The following is a 24,433-nucleotide window of genomic DNA, read 5'->3' on the forward strand; positions in this document are numbered from 1 at the left end:
AAGTAGAAACCGACTCACGTGTGTGAATAAAACGTAAAATATAAACCTAGTCACTAGTATAAATCTAAAGTAAAACAAAGCCAACTCACGTGCACGATTAGAAAGGTCAAACAAATCCACTCACATTTATACGTTCAGATCTTTAGTTGAACTTAACTTCGAAAATCCAAAGTTCTACCTAAATGGCGCGCATTTGTACTTTCGGCGAGATTGTAACTTTATAGTCAGGGAATGTTGGTACTACAGTAAACCACTCACTCACTCATTCAAGATATTATATTCTGTACGCGGTACTTAACAGATAAGTGTGCAAAACCCACTCACAGTATTATATAGACGCTATTCTATCTATGGGCAATATTCATTGTATAATAATATACTTATATTTGGTGAAAGATACTCACAATATCTAATTCTACGTACAAATACTCACTATATCTATACATGTCCGTTGTTGTGGATGCCTGTATCCAGCTTATTGATCTGTTTAAGTGCGGTCAGTTCGATCTTGTTAAGTGGACCAGTAACTCTGCCGCTGTTCTGCGCGCCATACCTGCCTCGCATCTCGCGTCCTCGGATCTGGAAATTGATAAGGGCGCCGTACCGCATAAGATTTTGGGCACACATTGGAACAGGTCGGGCGATGCCTTTAACTTCAAGGTGCCACGCCTGAGCCAGGATGCAGCAAACGTATAATTCTGTCCACTGTAGCTCGCTTATGGGATAACTTGGGTCTAGTGGCTCCCGTCGTTTTGTACGCCAAACTTATGCAATCTATACAAAATATATGCACATACTTACTATATCTTTTAAATATAGGCACATACACACTTTGGTGCTGCCAGGTTTTTAATGATTTCGCGACTTTAGTTTCATTTTTGATAGTTTTATTAAAAACACCCATTTTAATTATTGTTTTCACTATAAAAAAAATCTTCGATATAATCACATAAATACGTAATACATGCATGTACGGGTCATTGTAAAATATGAATAGCAAAGAAAGAGAGAATAGAAGAAAAATATCAATATATTTAAAAATGTCAATAGCAAAACCCTACTAACTAGCGCTATCTACCGTACGAAATATAAAACAGTTTCTATTTTATTGGTTGCGATGCGGCCCGTGCTGTTCCGGCGAGTGGAAACTGTCCATTATGATTTTGACATTTCGTTTATGCTAAATATTTTTGTGTGTCGGCAACACTGCTTTGTTGTTGCGACTGCTGATTGCGAGCGATCACATTGTCTTCAAAAACTCTTTCATTTTAATTCAAAATGTGCACCGTAGAACAGCAGCCTGTCTTCAGGGACTTAACGGCGGAGGACCAAGACCCAGAGGTCACGGAAATAGAGTCGCTCTGCATCAACTGCCACGCTAATGTAAGTTAACATAGTATGGACATTTCTCGAAATTTGATGATTTTTCACAAATTTTATTAGTTTTTCATGTTCTAAATGGATTTAATAGAGGTTTCCTTGGGCGTAGGTTCTAGTTTATTGATTTTCAAATGGAATTCACGATGCAACGTGTGCACAACCTACAATTTTTTTACGATCTGCCGGCGTATGTTTCAGAAATTACATTTATTAAAATTAACTTCATTGTATAAAATTCCTATAAGAATTTCTCAATAATCCAATAATAAACCATTCCACTTTTCAATATTTCATTCTCCTTTACAGCTTTCTTTTCATATTAAGGAGAAAAAAAATACAAATTAACACATTATTGATTATATTTAATAATTTTTGGTCTAGTTAAATTTAATTAAAAGAGATTTTTGTCTTTTTCCGATTTTGTTCGAATATTACTAGGCAATTTTTTTTAATACTTAAGAGATAGGTTTCTTTAAAAAACATAATTTTCAAGAATTACGCTACTTATATATTATGGATTAACTTCACATAATATTCAAAAAAAATATTTGAATTTACGTATTTTAATGATTCTAATCTCTTTATTATTAAATTTGGGTTTTGAACACAGCAACGCCCAAATCTTTTTTGAAAATGGTTTTATAGTGAATTTTACTTAAACCAAATCTTAACATTTTCACAAACCTTATCCTATTTATATTAAAAAAATTGGATATTAAGATTTTTAATATATGCATTAGATTATATAACTATTGTGACATTTTAAATTAAAGACTTATATAATGTAATATATCAGCCTTGCATTGAATTGCCCACTGCTGCAGGAGCCTCCAGTACAGAGACGATTTAGGGGCGGAGACCAGCACACTGACCTAGTTTACAAATTCCTATAGGTAATTCTCAGGTATGCAGGTTTATTCACAAGGTTTTCCTTCACCGTTAAAGCAAGTGATAATTCACAAAGAATACATACATAAGTCTAAGAAAGTCAGAGACGCATGCCCTTGGGTTTATTTAAATACTGATGAATTTTTTTGACTCTTACGTCCCCGCCCAAGCTGGCTGTTTTAGTTACATAATGCTTTGCTTAATTAATTTTACCTCTAACACTAAATGTGTGTTAATGCCTGTTTAAAAGGATTTTTTTATTATAATTAATATTATTTAAAATTGTTTTATCAAGAATTTATGTCATCTAAAATATAATAGAAAAAGAATTTTCAAAAACCAAATAAAATTAAATAAGTTATAAATCTTCTAATTCTGTGGAAGGAACAGTTGTCAATTTTTTTTTCATTTAACAATTTTATAATCATAATAATATCAGCCCTGTATTATATACTTACCCACTGCTGAGCACGGGTCTCCTCTACTACTGAGAGGGATTAGACCTTAGTCCACCACGCTGTATTGCGGATTGGTAGATTTCACACACCTTCGAAATACCTATAGAGAAAATCTCAGATGTGCAGGTTTCCTCACGATGTTTTCCTTCACCGTTAAAGCGAACGATAAAGTCACAAAGAATACACTCATGATTTTTTAGAAAAGTCAGAGGTGTGTGCCCTTGGAATTCGAACCTGCGGACATTCGTCTTGGCAGTCCGTTCCACACCCAACTAGACTATCGCCGCTTTTTTATTATAATTAATATTATTTAAAATTGTTTTATCAAGAATTTATGTCATCTAAAATATAATAGAAGAAGAATTTTCAGAATCCAAACAATATTAAATAAGTTATAAATCTTCGAATTTGGTGGAAGGAACAGCTGTCAAGTAAGAGGCCGTTCAAGTATTACGTAACGCAATTTGCGGGGGAGGAGGGGGGGGGGGTTCTTGTAAAACGTTACGATGCGTTACAGGGGCGGGTTTCGTACAAAGCGTTATGTAACATTGTTTTTTTTTTTATTTAAAAGTAACAAAGGTATGTTAGCGACTTTCCAGTATTTTGCGTAAGATAATTGTGAATATTAGAAAAAAATGTAAATTAAGAGTTACATATCTTTTGAGGGGGGAGGGGCGAAGTACTGCAAAACGTTACGACGCCTTACATGGGGGTGTGGATGTATCAAAAATCTTCATGAATTGCGTTACGTAATACTTGAACGGCCCCTAATGGGAAAAGCAAACTGTGACGTCATCAAGTGCAGAAAGAGCCTACCACGCCCTTACGTTTAAACACAATATTTCAAATATGAATAACTGATTTACTTTTCAAACAATGATGATGCTGTTTTATAGATTTATTTTTCATATTATTTTGTTATACATACAGTAATGTACGAAATGAAATATAGGAAACTGCCCTATTACATAACAGTGACCAGCGCACTGCAGTGCCATGGATAAAGGAATTAAAAATGTGCTGTCCCTAAGGTTTACATGGCTTTAGTTTTCGGCAACTTCTTACCACGCATATTAAATATTTTTTTTTATTGCTTTGAATGACGAGACCAGCTTGCCGTTCGCCTGATGGTAAGCGATATGACCGATAAACAGTAGAAACAACAACACCTTGAATTACTAAATATTGTTCGGTATTCCACTGCGCTCGCCACTCAGACGTGAGATGTTAATTATTATGTCCAGTCGCTACAATATCCTACAAACCGGAACACAAGTGACTACACATTGCTGCTTGACGGCAGAAATAGACATGATTATAATATGATTCCAGGGAACCACACGACTGCTACTCACCAGGATTCCGTACTACAAGAATGTCGTCATCATGTCCTTCTCTTGCGAGGAGTGCGGGTATGAGAACAACGAGATACAGCCAGGCGGAGCCATCGCCGAGCTCGGAGTCAGGTACGAAATTTTATCGTTGCACTAGTTGACCCGACAGACGTTGTCAATCGCTGAAATTAACTTTTCTTAAATTTTCTAACATTCCGCTCAACTTCCTTAATTTTTTCTTTCATAAGAACCTTCTCCTGACAATAACAAACACAACAAAAAAAGATAGTGAAATTGGTCCAGCCGTTCACGCGTGATGGCGTGACCAAGGGAAATAGGGATTCATTTTTATATATTGTTGCATTTGAAATGAATATCACTGCTCGACCCGGGGATCGAACCAGAGACCTCGGGGGGGGGGGGGGGGGACGAATTATGTATCAAATAGTGAAACCTCGCTTTGTGTGAAACATTTAAACCAGAGTTTTTCCAATGTTTCTTTTTTATAGACCACTTTAAAAATTTTGTTGGTTCCGCTGGACCCTTGCAGCTAAATTTCTAGCACATTCCCCAGAATATGCAAGTGTTTACATGTACCAGTCGCTGAGCTTCTTAATATTATCTGCTTACATTGATAGGTGAAGTCAAGCCAACATTTTAATTCTCTACTATCAAAATCATAAGTTTTTGTGTACCCCCATTTTTTGGTCACTCCAACGTAACCCCCGTGGACCCCTGGGGCGCCACCGGGACCACATTGCTAATAAATAATTTAAACGAGATTTGCCAAATGGGCCTGAAATGGCAATAACTGTGTGATAATTAAATGTATTTAGGTGGAAGCTGCGCGTGGAGAAACAGGTGGACCTCAACCGACAGGTGGTGAAGAGTGACAACACAAGTGTCAAGATACCGGAGCTCGACTTCGAGATACCTGCGCAGAGCCAGAAGGGAGGTGAGGTGATCATATTCTATATAGCGTTTTAGTTTGGTGAGATATCCACGGGTCCATCATTATCGCCATCATAATCATACTTAATTACTATCCAACAGCCCCATTTACAGCAGTTTTCAATGAACGATCTCAATCTTAAATCCAATTGTAAGCATGAACCAATTAACATAACTCATTTGTAAGCATGTCAAAAATCCTTTGTTCTGATTGGTCCATTTTAGAGATAGATCAAAAAAGCGATTGATATCGTTTATTGAAAATGGGGGTGAGACGTAATTTTTGTTTAAAAAGTCACCCCGTCTTAACATGTTCAATGGCGAGGCAATTTTCGCAGGCGTTGACGAATACGAGTTTCGACAGATTTCAAAAAATGAAATTTGCTAGTAATAATTGCGTACAACTATTACTGCCAATGAAACGGCAATAGACTAGTTGAGTGTGGAACGGACTGCCGGGACGAATGTCCACAAGTTCAAAACCCAACACACCTCCGACTTTTCTAAAGTTATGTGTGTATTCTTTGTGAATTATCACTTAATTTAACGGTGAAGGAAAACATCGCGAGGAAACCTGCACACCTGAGAAGTTCTTTATAAGAATTGTGACAGTGTGTGAAGTCTACCAATCCGCACTACAGCGTGGTAGACTAAGGCCTAATCCCTCTCAGTAGTAGAGGAGGCCCGTGCAGCAGTGGGACAGTATATAATATAGGGCTGATATTAACAGCATATCTGCCTTCAAATTCTAATATCATTCACGTTCATGACAAATTTCCTTACAGAAGTGACCACGGTAGAAGGGATAATCTCTCGAGCAATCGCTGGTCTCACGCAAGACCAGGAGGCGCGGAGGGAACAGCATCCCGAAGCGGCGCAGCAAATAGACACGTTTGTGAGCAAGCTGCAAGTTCTGAGGGAGTTGGAGAGGCCATGGACGCTGCTCTTGGAGGATATCAGCGGTGAGTTCAGGGTCTTGAGATGAGACAGGTGGGAGACTGGTGCTGGTGGTAGATCTCTTATGTGAGAGCCTGGTAGGTATCACCGTAATTCTGCCACCAAGCAGTGTGTAGTCACTGTTGTGTTCCGGTTTGAAGGACATTGTAGCCTGTGTAACTACTGGACATAATAATAACATCTCATGTCTCAGGATGGCGAGCGCAGTGGAATACCAAACAATACTTTGTGATACAAGGTGTTGGTGTTTCTACTGTTTATGGGCGGTCGTATCGCTTACCATCAGGCGAACGACAAACTCGTCTCGTCATTCAAAGCAATAAGAAAAACAAAAAACTTATTCTAATGTCGCCTAAACTGTATTCTAATCCAATAGGAATTTCAATTTAATGAACTTCAAAGTTAATTTTGTTTAAATAAATAAATCTTTCTTATCAAGTTTTAGATGTTTGTTGATCATTGGGGCCTGAGGTACCATAACTAATATGTCTTTGTGAATCTTATAAATACTTCTTTGAGTCTAGTCTGAAGGATCTTGTTGAGCCGTGTGCTAGAATGATGAGAAATTGAAACCCAGTCTGCTTACCCCCTTCGGGACACGGGCGTGATATATGTATGTAAGGATCAGGGGCGAATAAAAGAGAGGAATCCTGCTCAAAATATTTACTTTTGACTCAATTAGTTTTAATTACAAAGTTGCGCGCACACCCGAGCATCTGCCGTAGCCGCCATTGCTCGCGAGAAAGAGAAAGCACTAACACCTTTCTCTCATGCACCGAAAATCAGATACACGTACAAAAACATTTTACTCTAATTCTCTTAAAATACGATCAGATATTACTTCCCACATGTATGTTGCCAGGCAACTGCTTCATCGAGAACAGTGAGGCGCCGCGCCGCGACCCGCGCTGCGACCGCGAGGACTTCAGGAGGACCAGGGAGCAGAACCACGAGCTCGGGATATTCATGCACGATGAGGTACGTGGGGGGAAGTGGCAAGTGGGGTTATCTTGCAACGGCTTTAGCAAAGCGGCTCCATTGTACCTGATGGTAAGAATAGGGATGCTGTAAAATATAGAAGTGAGTTGGACTTGTGCTCTGAGAGGTCCGTACAAACTTGTAGTTAAAGGTATCTAAGTATATAAGTTTAAAACTTGATAAACTTTGTCATTCGATTCCTTGACACGGTTTTTCTACTAACCTCAAATAATATGTTTGTTATAGTAAATTCGCTGTTACTATAGTAAATATATACATTGCTTGCCAAATTTCACTATTCATGATTCCATTATATAGTCTTTTGCTATATAGAGCACAAATTTCTCCAGGACAGACTCCAGGCATTCATCCTAATACACAATAATTGCAAAAGTAACTCCACTACGCTTTCACAGCTGAACCTCTGTACTGATTTCGATATAGCTCGATATTATGATAACAATACTTATATCCCAAAAAATTGAGGGTACGACATCTATTAGTGAATGGATTGGAAGTGTCACCTCCGTAATTAATATATATATTTATAGTATGCATTTTATGTATTAGTATATTATTATTATGTCTACATTTAATTTACTTATAAATCATTAATATTTGTATATATCGTATTATTTATATTTGCTCACTGTTAGCTGTTGTATTTGCTCACCGCAACAGATTTTTTTAATACACCTACCATGATTATCTCTGCTCCACCCTAAGGTTGACTGGGAGAGAATACATACGGCATTAAGTCCGCCTATGTACAATTTTGTATATAAAGTGTAAATAAATAAATAAAAACATTTTCATGCTTGCGAATCAGAAATCAAAAGCTTATCACTGTCGCAATCTACATAGTATAAAACAAAGTCGCTTTCTCTGTCCCTATGTCCCTTTGTATGCTTAAATCTTTAAAACTACGCAACGGATTTTGATGCGGTTTTTTTTAAGATAGAGTGATTCAAGAGGAAGGTTTATATGTATAATAATAACATTCATTACATAGTCATATTGTATAAGTCTATCTTTCTCAGGTGCAAGACGAGCCCATAACATCGCCAGCGTCTCTCATCTCCCCCTCGCTGGCCTCGGACTCTCTGCTCACTCCCGCCGACCCCTCAGAGGGTCAGCTGGATATGCTCAATGCGACCGAGGTGATGCAGTTCAGGACCAACTGCCCGGACTGCAACGCGCCCGCCGACACCAACATGAAGATCACAAGTGAGTGTCGCAATCTAAACTCGCAAGGGTTGGTCACATACTCTGGGGTAGATGTCACACATTCGCAAGGGTCGAGGTCACGCGCTCAACGGTCGAGGTCAAGCTCTCAAGGGTCGAGGTCACACATTCGCAAGGGTCGAGGTTATATACTCGCAAGGGTTGAGGTCACACTCGCAAGGGTCGAGGTCACCCTATTAAGGGTTGAGGTCACATTTTAAATTAGGGATAAAATCTATAATAAAAACAAGGTACAAAAAGTAACCAGCTCGAGCTGGCAAGTACGGGGAAATAGAAGGATAGGAAAATGTAAATATATACGTCACAGCTGTCGTGTATGGTCTGGTTATTTGTATGGAAACATGTTTTGTTCCAGACATCCCGCATTTCAAGGAAGTGGTCATTATGGCGACGATCTGCGAGTATTGTGGACACAGAACCAATGAGGTGAGAATTAATATTTCAATAGGAAAGTTAATTGTAAAATTTTTTATATATGTCGCCGCAGCACTGGTGAATTTCCGGAGCGATAGTGGCGCCATCTATCATTACATCGAGGAAGTATTAGAAAAGGAGGGAGGTCGACTGCTGTCAATATAAGGACCGGCCGAACGGCGAGAGCTCAGTCTTGTACCAGCCTTGAAGCGGTATTGTAGTAGTCTTCAGTAGTCTTGTTTGGACGCTCGAACCGAGCACATTGTGTATTTCGCTAGTGTTACTATGCAGTAAATTGTTATTGAAGTAAATAAGTGTTTCAATAATTGAATAACTGTCTGGAAAATAAATATAGACCGGTGAAACTTTATCGGTCATGTAAAAAAATAACCAAGTAAACAGTTTCACTCCGATATATATATTTAGGGTTTTACATTTATTTATTAGAAAAATTAACGTAAAACTAAAATAGTAATTATTACTTACAACAAAATCTGTACTAATTCACAAAAGAGAATAATTGGAATCAAATTAGCAAATAATCTAGAACACAAAAATAGCTAGCGAAAAGATTGTGAACGTCCGTCCGATCCAACAATTAATGACAGCCAAAAACAATATATCGACGACGCAATGGTCCGCGCGAGCTGGCCATTTTGAACCAGAGGATATAATCCTTTATAGTTGCAGCTTAACTACGTCTCCCGGTCTTTTAGTAATAATTTGCAAATTATATATTATATTTTTTTAATTACACTCAATAGGGTAGTTTCCTATGTTTGATTTAATTTATTATTTTATATGTAACAGAAAATAATATGAAAAAGAAATTCTTCTGTGAAATCAGCATCAAAATTGGTTGAAATATAAAGCAGTTATTTGTATGTTAATATTGTTGTGAGCAAAAGTGGGAGTGTGGTGAGGTTATCGCGCTGTCCTTGTCTCACTCACGCAGCGTTATGGCCGGTGGCACTGTGACGTCACACTTCACTATTACTGTAATTTGACAACCGCCCTTTATACCAAACTTCAAAGCTTTATAGCTTATTAATTATAGCGTGGATTTTGATAATTCTTTTCCGATAGATTTTGGATGAAATGGAAATTTTATTAAATTTATTTAAAAAAGTCGTCAACTGCCTTATCTTGTCAAAAAATTACAATTAATATTTAGTAAGAGCAATATCGTGACTAGTCAAGATTTGTGCACCGCGGATCGTACTGCTCGCGCGCATCGACCCGCTGCCGGCTCGCGAATGTAGCTCGGACCAGCCCCTCCCCCGGCACGACGCGCTACAAGTGGTGGGGCGCGTGTTCATGGACCAAATCTATATATACTATTATATAAAGCTGAAGAGTTTGTTTGTTTGTTTGAACGCGTTAATCTCAGGAACCGGTTCGAACTGAAAAATTCTTTTTGTGTTGGATAGCCCTTTGGTCGTGGAGTGCTATAGGCTATATATCATTACGCTATGACTAATAGAAGCGGAGCAGTAATGGCTAATCTCAGGAACAACCGGTTTGAACTGAAAAAATATTTTTGTGTTGGATAGCCCTTTGTTCCTAGAGTGCCATAGGCTATATATCATCATTACTTATAAAGCGGGCAAATCAATGCTTATATACCTTATTGTTTGCAGGTGAAGTCTGGTGGTGGAATTGAGGAGAAAGGGGTCAGGTTTGAAGTGAAAGTGGCCGAAAAGGCCGACTTCTCCAGGGACATACTGAAGGTATGTTGTACAAACTTAGAAATTTGCTTTATTCAAATAGACATTCAGATTTTTTTTTAAGTGTCATGAATTTACCATCGCTTTGGAATGTGGTATAGTTGTGAAGACGCGAGGCAAGATACTTTCAGCAACATGACCTGTCAATATTAACTTTTTTTTTTTGTAAATCAATAGACGGTCCAAAATTTAATTTTAAGAACTTGGATTGGATTAAACCATTCGAACTGAGTCGTTTGAAAGTGTATCATTCTGATTGGTAAATTTTTAATCGATTGTGATCGTGTACCGGTCCGGAGTCTAGAATTTGTATCTGATATGGCGGTAGGCTCGCCCTCTATCACGAGACGATGGAAAGCATCGATATATATGTACTACGTACTAGATTTGGCGTTCCGAACATTCACTGTGTTCAACTGAATTGAATTGCAATCCATTCAAACTGACTTTAGTATGGTCAATATTGACAGCTTGTGGTTGTGTACGGAGTGGCGCTCATGATATAAGAACTCGAGTCTAAGTGTAAACCTGGATGTGAATAAAAAATATTAGTCAAATAAGTAAAATATGTTGTTCAAGTGAATAAATAGGTTATAATAGTGACGTTTTGGTCGCCATTTTAGTTCAGATTTTGAACAAATAGTTTATATGGCGTTCGTGTCTATAGAATATACGTCAATGTTGGAAAGTGAGTGCATCAGTTACGCCTCTGCTTACCCCTTCGAGCGATAAAAGGCATGAGTGTACATAATATAATATCAATGTTTGCTTTGTAATTATTAGTTGGTAGATTTTAGTTTTAATTTGTCTTTTTTTGTAAAATATCAACATTGCATACTAATTTGTGAGTGTTGTGTACTCCTATAATTGGTACACACATCACAATGTGACTTTACTACTTTTATGTTTGTCGGAGTGAAACTGTTTACTTGGTTATTTTTGACTTGACCGGTTAAGTTGCACCGGTCCATATTTATTTTCCAGACAGTTATTCAATTATTGAAACACTTCTTTACTTCAATAACAATTTACTGCATAGCAGCACTAGCGGAATACACAATGTGCTCGGTTCGAGCGTCCAAACAAGACTACTGAAGACTACTACTAGAGTCGTACAAGACTCCAACCAGATTCAACCAACACTCGTACAAGACTGAGCTCTCGTCGTTCGGCCGGTCCTTATATTGACAGCAGTCGACCTCCCTCCTTTTCTAATACTTCCTCGATGTAATGATAGATGGCGCCACTATCGCTCCGGAAATTCACCAGTGCTGCGGCGACATGTTACAAATAAGAAATGTGTGTACTGTTGGAGAACCATATTTAAATAAATAAAAACAATATATATTTTTTGCTAAGTATATATTTGTGTTTGCTAGTCGGAGACTTGCACGATGCTCATTCCCGAGCTGGACTTGGAGGTGGGCGGTCGCGCGCTGGGCGGCCGCTTCACCACCGCCGAGGGGCTCCTGCGCGCCACCGCCGACCAGCTCGCGCAGGCGCCGGGGGTCGTGGGCGACGCGCCCGGGGTCAACCCCGACGGACTCAAGGAGTGAGGGGACATTATTTTTTTTTGTGATTTCTATACGAGTTACGCATTCCAAATATAATGTTGATCGTCAATTTTTAGCATAACAGCGACTGCCCTGTGTTAAATGAAGCACGCATCACTACGCTGGGCCACCATCACAACATATCAAATTAATTTTTTATTTATGTTGGAAAATTTAAAGGTTTATAGGATAAAAAATAGAAAATTATAATTCACGGTTGCTTCTTTTGTATTTTGGGATTATTGGATATTTTCACTGAAAAAGACATAGATGATGATATATATAATTTATGCAAAAAATATAGTGTAAAACCTTGTAATAGTGAGCAAATGGAATTACAGGCGAGAGATGACAGCATCCCTTGTCGGTTCACACCTCAGAGGCAGTTGTTGTGCTCTCGGTCTCCACACTAAATGCACTTGCACGGGGCTCTAGGCACACAGTCCAGTGTGTACTCCTCATAGTTGCCTATACACATTGATACATGAGGGCTCGCGAACATTTCCTGGCTTTTTCCCTTCCATCCTAAGATGGTACCTTTTCCTCACCCAGATAACGCCTCCCAACTTTCCTCCGGAGCCCTGCAGTCGCTAAGCTGGGGGATTCCAGTGTCCACTGGCAGGTTGCGGCGATAGCATAGTTGGGTGTGAAACGGAATGCCGAGACGAATGTCCGCAGGTTCAAATCCAAAGGGCACACACATCTGTTGTTTCTAAAAAATTATGTGTGTATTCTTTGTGAATTAGTTCGCTTTAACGGTGAAGGAAAAAATCGTGAGGAAACCTGCACACCTGAGAAATTCTCTATAGGAATTTTCGAGGGTGTGTGAAGGCTACCCGCACTACAGCGTGGTGGACTAATCCCTCTTAGTAGTAGAGGAGGCCCAGCAGTCGGACAGTATATAATACAGGGCTGATATTATTCGCAGGTTTCCCCCGGTGTTGACTGCGAACTCCGATACACAAAAAAACTCTATTAATGCGAATCAAAACTTATAATTTTTATTCATAGATATCATTACAATGAATTGATTCTAGATTCCTGGAACGTCTCGACGACGTGTTGGAGTGCAAGCGTCCCATCACCATAGTCCTGGACGATCCCGCGGGTAACAGCTACGTGCAGAGCCTGGCCGACGATCCTCTCACACCTGACGAAGGCAAGTCTCCGATGTACAGTCAGCCACATATATAGCTGAACAAATTCAAAATTTCCAATTGCCTTTACATTTTTGTGTCAGTTTTGTTATAAGTGCAATAGTGACCCTGCTGTACCTGATGATAAGAGTGGGGTTCAATAGTATCGACTCACGAGAGATGATTACCCCACAGTCGACACAATTATGTTGGAACCGGATATACAGAGACATCCCAGAACGCGACTCACGTGTGCCACTATAGGTTTTAACAGCTTGTGTACTGTCGCTATCCGAGCGGATATAAAATATATCCTACCACTAACAAATACGTGTCGAAAATCGTTTTTCTTCACTAAAATAAACCTGAGTACATTTTATTTTAGATAAAGAGAAAAGAATGTTTCTATTGAAGTTTATATGTAGTAATGATTTGAATTAATTCAAGTACTTTGGCGTCCGACTATTCATTCCTCAAATGATACGCTGATAAAGATCAAATGTATAAGTAATAAAAATCATCTGCTATTGTCTCCGTGGAGGAATTTTATTGTGTGCTGTACCACCGCTCTGAGGTCTCGGGTTCGAATCCCTGCTCGAGTATGACGAGTTTTTCTGCTCAGTACCATCCCGAAATTTATCTGATGTGGCGTGGCCTCCTATCACATTATGGGAGTGCACACGGCGAAAACTAGGTCCACCAGTAGTTTCTCTAACTAACCTCCTTCGGGACCTCTCCTTGGCAATTCTTGTGCATTCGGTCTTCACACCTTGTGCCCGCACGGGGAACATTTGCCACGACCCTGGGCACACAGTCAAGTGTGTATACTTCATGGTTGTGACTCCACATTAAGGCCTATGAGGCTCCTCCACACCTCGCATCCTAAGACGCTTCCCTTTCCTCCCTTTTCTCTTCCTTTCACACTATCCCTACCAGTGGCGGTGAAGTTTTCCAAAAGGTAACCCGACACAACATGTAGGTACTAATATACATAAAATCGTTCTAATCTTGTGTGCTTAAATCTTTAAAACTACGCAACGGATTTTGATGCGTTTTTTTTTTAATAGATAGAGTGATTCAAGAGGAAGGTTTATATGTATAATAACATCCATTAAATAGTCAGCATTGCACCCGTGCGAAGCCGCTAGATTATACATGAAAGGGAAGCCGGTGAGAATCGAGTTATATGGACCTTCCCCACTGATCGCTACCCTTCTTTCCGATTCATTCCATTCCACTATCCCATTATCGGCTTTCCCTGGTGAAAGCGGGGTCCGATACTCCAAAAAACAACCTCCTTCGGGAATAGAAAGCGTGAAGGGTTTAATCATTTCCTGGTTTCAGGTCTGAAAATCACCAGATACGACAGGACGTATGAACAGAATGAAGAGTTGGGGCTGAACGACATGAAAGTGGAAGGCTATGAAGAGAGCTAGCGTGCGCACTGAACGCGGACTTGAGCAACTTTACTGTGATTATTGGAGGTGAAAACAGACGACCGATATGTCGGTACGATTTATCGGTCCGATTTGTCGTGTCGGTGACGGGCTCAATCGTTTTGCAGTGAAGTCAATATTCATTAAAGAATTTATACGATTTATCGTTCCGATGTTTGTCGGTCGTCTGCTTTGAACCTTAAAAGATGCCTTGTATGTATACTGTATGCAAAATGTATATTATTTTTTGTACATTGATTTTTATATAATAGATGCAATGAGCAACAAATTATATTATGTAACTATGCCTTAATGCTGTATTCGATATATTAATTCGAATAGTTTTACAATCGACTCTTCGTTAAATCGATACATTCGCCAATTTTATTCCTGATTTAGTTAAGATATATTCAATCTTATGGCCTTTCACATACTGCTGCTTGCCGTTCGCCTGAAACAGTAGAAACACAAACACTTTGTATCACAAAGTATTGTTTGGTATTCCACTGCGCTCGTCATCCTGACTCATGAGATGTTAAGTCATTATGTCCAGTAGTTACACTGGCTACAATGTAATTGACATCCTAGCGATGTCACGTGGTCAAAGCGAATAGATAAGAGAAAACTAGAAACAGAATAGAAAAAAATGCAATTTGTCTAACACCCATTTTCACAAACAATACTATGAGGACACAGTGTCGGCTGTCATAGTTATCTGTGGCTATGTTCAGCTTTGTTTATTGACAGCCGACTGCAGTGAAGTTGTGCCAATATTAGCCAATCACAGCGCCATGTGTACGCACTGCGACTGTCATGTCGAAAGTACTAACTTATCACAGCATTGCTCCGTACTTTGAAAGATCTTGTCCTAATGAAGATAGTATGGAGCTCATGGGTTATATATGTTCTCCACGTGTAATAAAAACTTCGTGTTGGATATGGTAGCGTTTATTGATCAGTCGCAATCACAGACAACTATTTTATTTAATCAATTCAAAATGTCACATATTGAAACCTCGTGTGGCACGCGGGGTTTGCACCGCAGCTCGAGCCTGCGCCGAGCGCCAATGTGCGCGGCGTAGGCTTGGGCGCGTACTTTGAATTGGCCACAAAAATAAAAAAAAAAATTAAGGTTGTTCATGTCGATTTTCTTTTCAGAACATGGGGTATTGAATTTTTATAGGAACGCGACGTTTTGTGCTGAAACGTAGCGTTTTTGTGAACGCTTTTTTCGCTTGTAATTTTTTAACAATTATTTTTTCGTCTTTAATAAATGAGATTTGTTGATAGAAGACTTTCTTTGCATTTTTCAAGTCTTCATTTTAGTGTTTCGATACGACAGTGTCGTTATGGTATATTTAACTTATATACCGGCCCCGTTTTCCCGGTGAGCTATTTTCCGGTACTTATTTTTCCGGTTATTTAAACTATATTCCGGTTTCTTTTTTCTCGCCAAAGCCGTCGTTACGCGTTAGCCGTGTCGATAGCTTTGCTGCCTAATAACATTTACACTATTTCCCTAGTGTTTGCGTTATTCCGGTTTATTTTACCGGTTTTTTTATCGCCTCGTAGGTACGGTGCGGTGTTTTAATTCCAAGTGGGTGGTTTTTCAACTTCTCGCTTTTAATTTTTTTTCCGGTATATTACCGGGATTTTTTTTTCAATTATTTTTCGATAGGATTGTTCTTCTTAAGATGTTGACTTTCTTTTTTCTTTCAAGGGTTGTTTTCATTTAATTAAATACCTTTACAGTGAAGAAAATAAGGATAATTTTTTCACTGCGCCAGGCTTAGTACAATACCTGCACGCGGTCGATATTTCACTGGAGAAGGTCCAATACTGGGCCATCTTTCTTTAATTTCAATGTTATTTTCTTGAGCTGACCACAGCCGCAGCGAGACCTCTTGATCGATATGTTTTACTAGAGGCCTTTGTTCACGCACATAATGAAATTTGGGTTTATTTTTATTATTCATTTACACCCTTTTTAATACAAAATTTATATGAACAAATTTGGGGGTCGGGCTGTGGTGCCGAGCGCTGCAGCCGGCGCCCGCGAGCCTGCTCCGGCGGTGAGTCGCGGCACAGACGCAATACGCGACAGCCTTGCATTTCTTGATTAGAAAAAGTTCTTTATCGGGCAAGTAAGACACACACTTTATCATTTTTTTGCGGTGAACAGTTGGTCTTGAACGGCTGGATGTCTCCGTTTCTTTATTTGTTGTTTTTTTTTTTTCAAATGTTTCGACTGGGGTTTATATTTTTTTATCGAATTGTGGAGAGACAACATCATGTCTGTAGAGGGTTCTTGGGGGGGGGGGGGGGTTCTACGCTATTTGATACGTCTGTCTCCCACCTCCCCAAGTGATTGATGTCTCCGTTGATTAGAAATGCTATGCATCTCCTGTGATTTTTGGAGGTTCGAAGTAACTATATAGAGGTATTTTCCCTTGGGATAAGTGATTTTTGTAAAGGTTTTGTTCTTTGCGGTCAGATAGAGGAAGCTGGCTGTATATTCGTTTATGCATTGGAGCATCAAAATTTTAATGTTTTCGACAGAAATAACATAGGCACATAGCGAATAATACTATATTTAAATTGTAATAACAAATTATAATAAAAATGCTCTTGCAGCCAAGTGATAGAAAAAATTACACCTCCTTTTCGGTGTTGCCAGGCGTACACCTTTTCAGTGTTACCAGGCGTAAACTTTTTCGGTTGTGGCAGCAAGAGCGCACAGCTTACGCGGCCGCGCGAGCTGCAGTGACTTGTGCCGTAACACTGGCCAATATTCTCAAATTATTAGCCATCGCATCAACCGGACTCAGTCGGTCATTCCCAGGATGTACTTCATAGACGTCTCCTTCTCACTACGTACGTGGAGAATCCACCCCGTGAACACCTGCGTCAGTGTGGCGTCCAGGACGATCCGCCTTACGACCCTGCGCGCCTCGACAGCGTCCGGAAAGAATAGCTTCGTCGCCGAAGCCGTCTCTCCGTCCGCATATCTCCAGCTCCATTCGTCCCGAGTCCCGTCAGATCTGGCGTTTGACCAATGAAACCGGAAACTTTTAAGTGCACATCGGTCTTCAGGTCATCTTTCATTGCATTTTAAAGTAATCAACTTATGTTTTGGGTGAAAACGATTATACAACTTTTCTCTCAAAGATATCTTCTAATAATTTCAACATATCTTTGACAGTTGTAGCATTTTTTATGATTTCGATATATCGGAAACATTGCGCAATTATTGACTTCGGTTTTGCGTCATCTTTATTGTATGTTGTATGCTTAGCTTTCTGAAAGTACATGAGCAATTTGCTTCTCCTCCAAAAGTAACTAGACGAAATTTCCATATGCCGAAATTTGATTTTTCCGCGAGTCACTGCAATAATGAGACCGCAGCCCCCCAAACGCCATTGACTTGACATTTTTGTCATCGAAGTGGATCACAACCCAGATATGGTTATTTTATGTTTTATTTGTGTAACCACGCTTTGCTACCATGATAACAAAGGCGTGTATGTTAACACTTTTATTATTCCGTAAATACATAAATGTCTTAAGAGCCCAACATCATGTGTTACAGACAGATAGCAGAAAAGAGCGGGAAAAACATAGACAGTATTTTTTTTACAGAGGACAAAGTATAGATATTGACATTTGGTAATGTCCTTTATATTGCAACACCCCAATCCGACACAACACACCACAATGCTTCTGAGTACCAAACTCTGACCATCCGATCATCCAGTTAGCTGGCGACCGTCTTTCTGATGTTTGGTGGGCAACGTTCTTCCGCCAATCGGACCTTTATGGCCACCAGGCGCTATCGAAGGCTCCCTCTATGTCGCCAAGCTACTCACATGATTCACCAGATCTTAGAAGGAGTCCTCGCACACACAATGTTGCCCCTTATTTTTGTGAATACCGGTGGTGGTGAATTTCTCCTTAACATGTTGACTTTCTTTTATATTTCCTCCAATGTTGGAATTTGAAAAGTTTCACCTCCTTGGTAGACGATTTTTTATGATTCCTATTAAGGGTTTATAGAAATACAGTGTCGAGATACCTTCTCATGTAGACAATTCACAATGAGAAGATAGTCTTCTTTCATTTCTCTATTCATGTACGGCTTTTAACGTATCCCAACATTTCCATGGAGATTTTCTTGTTATAAGCAGCTTCGACTTGCCAAAAGTCGCACCAATCAATTTGCAATTATAACAACTTTTCTTTGTGGGTTCGGGGCGAATTAAATTGGAAAGGCGCGCGTGATTGACGACTGACACTTTATTATTACTTAACTCAATCATTATTACACACAGCTCCAACATATAAGCGAAAATACATTTAGGTATTATAAACGGTATCGCGACGGAGCTCGGGTGATGCGTGTGCGCGTGTGGCGAGGGCCGGCAGCGGACTGGCGACGCGTCCCCGAGCCGCTACGTGGCTTGCCATTGGCCGAGCGGTAACGCGAGGCCATAAGTAAAACAGTTGGCGCATGCGCGCCAATCGCTCGGCGCGTTTTAAAATTCGGACACGTTATACAATTGATTTTTTTGTATTCTTTTGTTTTCAATCTATCTCGACTTACTCGGTAGTTGTATTGCGCGCGCAGTACACCATTTAGGTCCAGAGTCAGGCAGTGATATGGGGATTTTGGCCAGTCCCGGCTCTCGATTTTTTTGGAGGCGGGGCAAAATCTGGATAATGCCGCCCCCGACCTATATTTTTACTTTTTTCATCATCATCAGCATTTCGCGCCCCGCGGAAAATAATTTATGTGTTTATTTTAGTTTGAATTGGCCGCCCGGGGCATGGGCCCCGGCTTGCCCCCCTCTAGATCCGGGGCTGATCTCATGCCATACGACATAATCATGCCTACTGAGCTGCTTCTTCAAGGAGCAGGACTTATTAGTTAAACTTAATGTAACATGTTAATTACTTTCGTTCAAGAAGTAGATAGCAAAGGATTGATTTCTTTTGCATTTCAGCTGCTATACATTTTATTGTTAGATATGTATGTAAGCTAACACATGCTGGCCCAGCGTGGTGGACTAACAGAAATCTCAGTAGAGACCCGTGCCCAGCAGTGGGACAATGTATACTAAGCTAGTATTGTATGCTTGTCATTCCAAATTAGCTGATGTTTTTATTAAGTTTTAAATAAATGTTTTATGATCGATTTTTGGTATTATTTCGCCTTATTCTTTATTAAGTTGAGGGTCATTTTGAGCTACTGGTATGTTAAGGAAGTAAGAGAACTTTTGGTTCAACTCCCATATCTAAATTGCTTTTCTTTTCTGATAAAATATTTTGTTTGAGGCTAAAGTGGTGAAACTGGATTAATAATTAAAATACAAATTGTAAAAAAAAAACATAAATCTTGCTACTCCCTAGATTTATTCGAAATTTTGACCGGATTTTCATACACTTTATCAAAATATACAAATTTGAGACGTAGTATTGTTTTTTATGTGAACCACATTTCTTAGCTTTATTCACATTTTTAATCGAGTTTCCTTAGATTTTATCGAAGTAAACATACAAAATCGACTCGTAGTGTTCACATATATGCAAACCACACAAAAAATGGTTTATCAAATGTATAAATATAAGAATAATAAAGATTCCCACAGTGACATGAAACTAATACCACTTCTTACGATTAAAAGTAGAAAAAACTAAGATATACTTAATTTTAAAAAATGATTTATTATTTTTAACAAATTCATAAAAAGAAATGTGATACAATATCCCACTAACTAGTTAAGTACTACTATTGTCTTACGTTCAACAAAATATTATAATACTACATTTAGAATTATTAAGCAAACATAGAAAAATCATTTGCAGTAGAATGTCGCATAATAGGAAGCGAATGTGCGCGTCGTTTGGTTTTAACGATTGTGATTGGCCGAGAGAGAGCCGCGAGTCACGTGACAGTCTCTCGACCAATCACGATGGAACGACACGGACTCTCGTGTGTTTTATTTACATTCTCCAGAGACTGGGAATAGCTGCACACTTGATATCTATTTTGGAATACAAAGACATTTTATGTTGTATGATCATTAAATTGGAGATTACTTCTAATTAGAGATACAATTGAAATTCATATATTGTTAATGCAATACTTCACTTTCCTGAATGCTGTAAATACAATCAAATTCAATTCAAAACCATTTTACTAATTTTCTAATTTTATTAGTAACTTTGATATACATTTTCTATCAATAATTGGTTCTGATTAATGATATCTCTCATAAAATTGTTCTTTATTGTATTATTTTGGTTTTCTGGGTCAATTACTTTTAAGTCTACAGAACGGCTATTCTAAAATATTTTAATTTTAAGTCTATAGCTTATGTAACATGTTTTGTTGTTTGTTAAAGAAATGGTTTGTTGCTATAGATGCCATTCCTTTGTTTACTTTGCTTTTTGACATACTTAACTTTCCCTTATTACAGTAAGCAATCTCTTTTGCACTGTTGAGTGCCAAATCATTAAGACAATACTACTTGCTCCCCGATCATTCTCTTCTTAAAATGTTGACTTTCTTTTATATTCCCACCAATTTTATTATTAATAACAGTATAAACCAGGGTTATCTGTAAAAGAAAGTTTTTATAAATTTATCTGCATCATAAGGCATAATAAGGCCAAGTTTCAGAAATAAAATATGTAGGACATTATTTGTACCTTAGTCCACACTGTTAGTATGAATTAGAAGAAAACAAGGACTTGTTTGGCTCCCATAAAATAGGCATACACGTGCATGATGCACGGGCAGGACATATTGAGTGCTAGTGTTAATCTGGCGCTCCTCTAGGTCCTATTTAGATACTTACACGATCTAGTATGGCTAGTTTTAGTATCCACCATCTTTTTCTTTTGCACATCACAAAACAACTACAATTTTATTTTGATCACTTAGACTGTGAAGTTTTTTTAGGAAAGTTTATAACAAGTTGTAGGGGGCGACAGAGATTTTAATTTCTGTGCACGGATAGGGTATAACATAACCAGACTTACTTTAGTCGTTTTGACGTCTAGGAAATAAAATTAGGTATAAATTATCTAATAAAAACAAATGAATTCTTCATCGTAAAACTTGATATTTCAATTCCCATTCCACAAAATTCAAATTTCAAATAACGAAAGAACAGAACGAATGCAACAGTGTTGCCAGGGCCTTTGAGTCGTAAGTTACGTGTTGTTACCTGAAATGTTAAATTTTTGCCGCAAAAGTTACATAATTATTATTTTTTTTTAAGTTACGCGTTTTTGGACAAGCATTTCTGTAGCTACGAAACCGCGGGGACTCGCGAAGTCGGAAATGTGCGCGCGCACACTCAAGCAAAATCAAGTTTTAATATATGCAAGATACTTTCATTTTGTCATGGCGAGCCATCTCTAAGTGTGATATGGAGTGAAATACTTTTTAGACCCGCCAATTTTAGGTGCGTTCAATTTGGATGCGTGGAATAGAAATGCGTTCGTAAACTGCTTACAATAAAAATTTTGTATTACAAATCTCGTTGTTCTCAAAAGTTACGAAAATTGCCTTAAATATAAAAATTACTTACATGTTACGTCAAAAGTAACGAAAAATGTAAGAAATGTAACCTTCTGGCAACACTGGAATGCAATATATATTTTTTAAATACAGATTACAAATTATGAATTATTTTAGATTAATATATTGTACGATAGATGTCGTAGTATCAAAAGATGACACTATCGTAATATAAAAAATTGAAATCACGTTTCATAGTCACAAATATCCAGACCTATATATTTAGCATGAAAGTATAAAAAACAAAATGGCGATTCAATTTGACATATGACAATTGTTTGTTATTATTTACTTTGCAAAGTGCCCACTGTTATTTGGCAAATAATTTTATTGTCGCTGAAATCACAAAATGTCATCTCAAAATGAGGAAAAAAAGATATTAATGCCGCACCACGTTCAGCAACCTCTATGTACGACAAGACTGGCGTACAGACAAGGAAGAATATTCACAGCTGTGAAAGTAAGTTTAACACAAAATTTTGCCTGTGTAATTATAATTTCGATTGATCGTCCCTTTGGTACACTGGAAACTCCGCTGTTCTGCAAATTGTGATTCTGACTTTAATTTCAAGGCTAATTAATCAAAAACACGTTTCGGTACAAACCTATATAATACCTATAATAAGGACTCAAGACTTATATAGACCAGAATTAATTTCGACTTATATTAAGGGTATTATTAATGCTCGTGCCTACTTTAAGAGCCGGCGTATGCAAGCGGCGTAGCGCAGAGAAATTTTTTATTGTAATTTTTTTTTATTGCTTTGAATGATTACACCATCTTGCCGTTCGAATCTGATTGTAAGCGATACGACCGCCCATAAACAGTAGAAGTATCAACACCTTGAATTACAAAGTGTGTGGTATTCCACTGCGCTCGCCATCCTGAGACATGAGATGTTAAGTCTTCATGTCCAGTGGTTACACTGGCTACAATGTCCTTCAAACCAAAACACAACAGTAACTACACACTGCTGCTTATAGACATAGATATTGCTGTAGTACCTACCCAGGCGGACTCACATATGAGAGACCTACCACCAAACTATTATTGACACTGTCTTGAAATAATATTCAAAATCAATTAACACAACAATAAATTGCATTACATTGCAAGACAATCATGATCTCAAAAATCATAATTCTTTGTCAATGCCTACTGGGCCCTTATTCTGTATGATAGTGTAAACTCATAATGCGGCCATGTCATATTATGTTCGTGTAATGTGCGTGGAATTGTATTCTGTAAGCAAATTTTTATAGTCCTAAACTTGATGCGTTGTGCTGCGTGCTTGTTACGCACTGTTAAAATAACATGTGGGATAGAAAATAAGGCCCCTGGTGCAGATTAATTGCCATAACATTACAAAATTGTAAAAAAAGGCTCAGACTTTACCATCATTGAATAAGTTTCATAATTGATTTGTTTGTAAAGATCGGTCCTTCATGTCTTGTATACAAGCATTTTAAATAATTAGTCTACATGTACCCTGAACTTAGGGCTCAAGTAAGCATTGACTGTTCCATATTGAGTATTCATCCATTACTTAACTGATTATTTTTCCACTCATTGGTCCATCATGCAATATTGTATGAAACTATAATGGTTTCTTCAGAATATGTGCACACCCTCAAAATTCCATCTTGGTAGAAAAGGAGGCCTGTGCCCAGCAGTGGGACAGTAAATACAAGGCTGATATTATTTACACTATGGATTAGCCCATAATAATAATATCAGCCCTGTATTATATACTTGCCCACTGCTGAGCACGGGCCACCTCTACTACTGAGAGGGATTAGGCCTTAGTCCACCACACTGGCCTAGTGCGGATTGTTAGACTTCACACATCTTCGAAATTCCTATAGAGAACTTCTCGGATGTGCGGGTTTCCTCATGATGTTTTCCTTCACCGTTAAAGCAAAAAATAAATTCACAAAGAATACACACATGATTTTTTAGAAAAGTCCGAGGTGTGTGCCCTTGCGATTTGAACCTGCGAACATTCGTCTTGGCAGACCGTTTCACACCCAATTAGGCTATCGCCGCTTTTTTATTTACAGTGCTAATACTATCAATACATGATTCTATTCTCTTATTTTCAGGTATATACCATAAATGATGAGTCAACCCATCTGCTAATCTTCGGTGTTCCTCGCTGAACCTTCGGCAAGAAACAAAATCCCTCTGCAGTAAGTTCGGAAGAGTATTACAATTGCATCTCGCACCAAAATATCCTACAGAACCTTTTACAGAAACTTATCATGTGCTGTTTGAGAAAATACAATGTGCAAGAATTGCCAAGAAGATGCTGGATGGACAAAAACAATAAATGATAATGTAGAGATTGATAATGAAGTAAAAGAATCAGAGAAAAAAGATACAGAAACTGA

The 24,433-nt window shown here is 38.4% G+C and overlaps 2 protein-coding genes and 1 long non-coding RNA gene across 4 annotated transcripts; 2 read left to right on the plus strand and 1 right to left on the minus strand.

Moving 5' to 3' along the window:
• The first annotated feature begins 1,194 nt into the window (after positions 1–1,194).
• LOC115453669 (zinc finger protein ZPR1) lies at positions 1,195–19,648 on the plus strand. The gene is made up of 11 exons (XM_037447138.1): positions 1,195–1,383; positions 4,059–4,192; positions 4,897–5,015; positions 5,797–5,973; positions 6,831–6,946; positions 7,987–8,173; positions 8,547–8,617; positions 10,246–10,335; positions 11,712–11,884; positions 12,923–13,044; positions 14,366–19,648. The coding sequence occupies exons 1-11, from the start codon at positions 1,279–1,281 to the stop codon at positions 14,455–14,457; spliced, it is 1,386 nt and encodes a 461-aa protein (XP_037303035.1). The 5' UTR covers positions 1,195–1,278; the 3' UTR covers positions 14,458–19,648.
• Positions 19,649–19,847: 199 nt separating this feature from the next.
• On the minus strand, positions 19,848–21,629 carry LOC119193522. 2 transcript variants are annotated; one of them, XR_005113973.1, is made up of 2 exons: positions 21,499–21,629; positions 19,848–21,074 (listed from the first exon to the last, which is right to left on the minus strand). It is a non-coding gene; the product is annotated as an uncharacterized LOC119193522 (long non-coding RNA). The 2 variants fall into 2 exon arrangements; XR_005113974.1 differs by having other exon boundaries at positions 21,315–21,629.
• A 673-nt stretch (positions 21,630–22,302) lies between these two features.
• Positions 22,303–24,372, plus strand: LOC119193519 (RNA-binding protein 48-like). Its single transcript, XM_037447135.1, is given in 3 exon segments — positions 22,303–22,502; positions 24,146–24,194; positions 24,197–24,372. Coding segments are annotated over 3 exon segments (336 nt in total). The 5' UTR covers positions 22,303–22,391.
• The last annotated feature ends 61 nt before the right edge of the window (positions 24,373–24,433 follow it).

This window comes from Manduca sexta, unplaced genomic scaffold (assembly GCF_014839805.1).
Source record: "Manduca sexta isolate Smith_Timp_Sample1 unplaced genomic scaffold, JHU_Msex_v1.0 HiC_scaffold_63, whole genome shotgun sequence".
NCBI lineage: Eukaryota > Metazoa > Arthropoda > Insecta > Lepidoptera > Sphingidae > Manduca > Manduca sexta.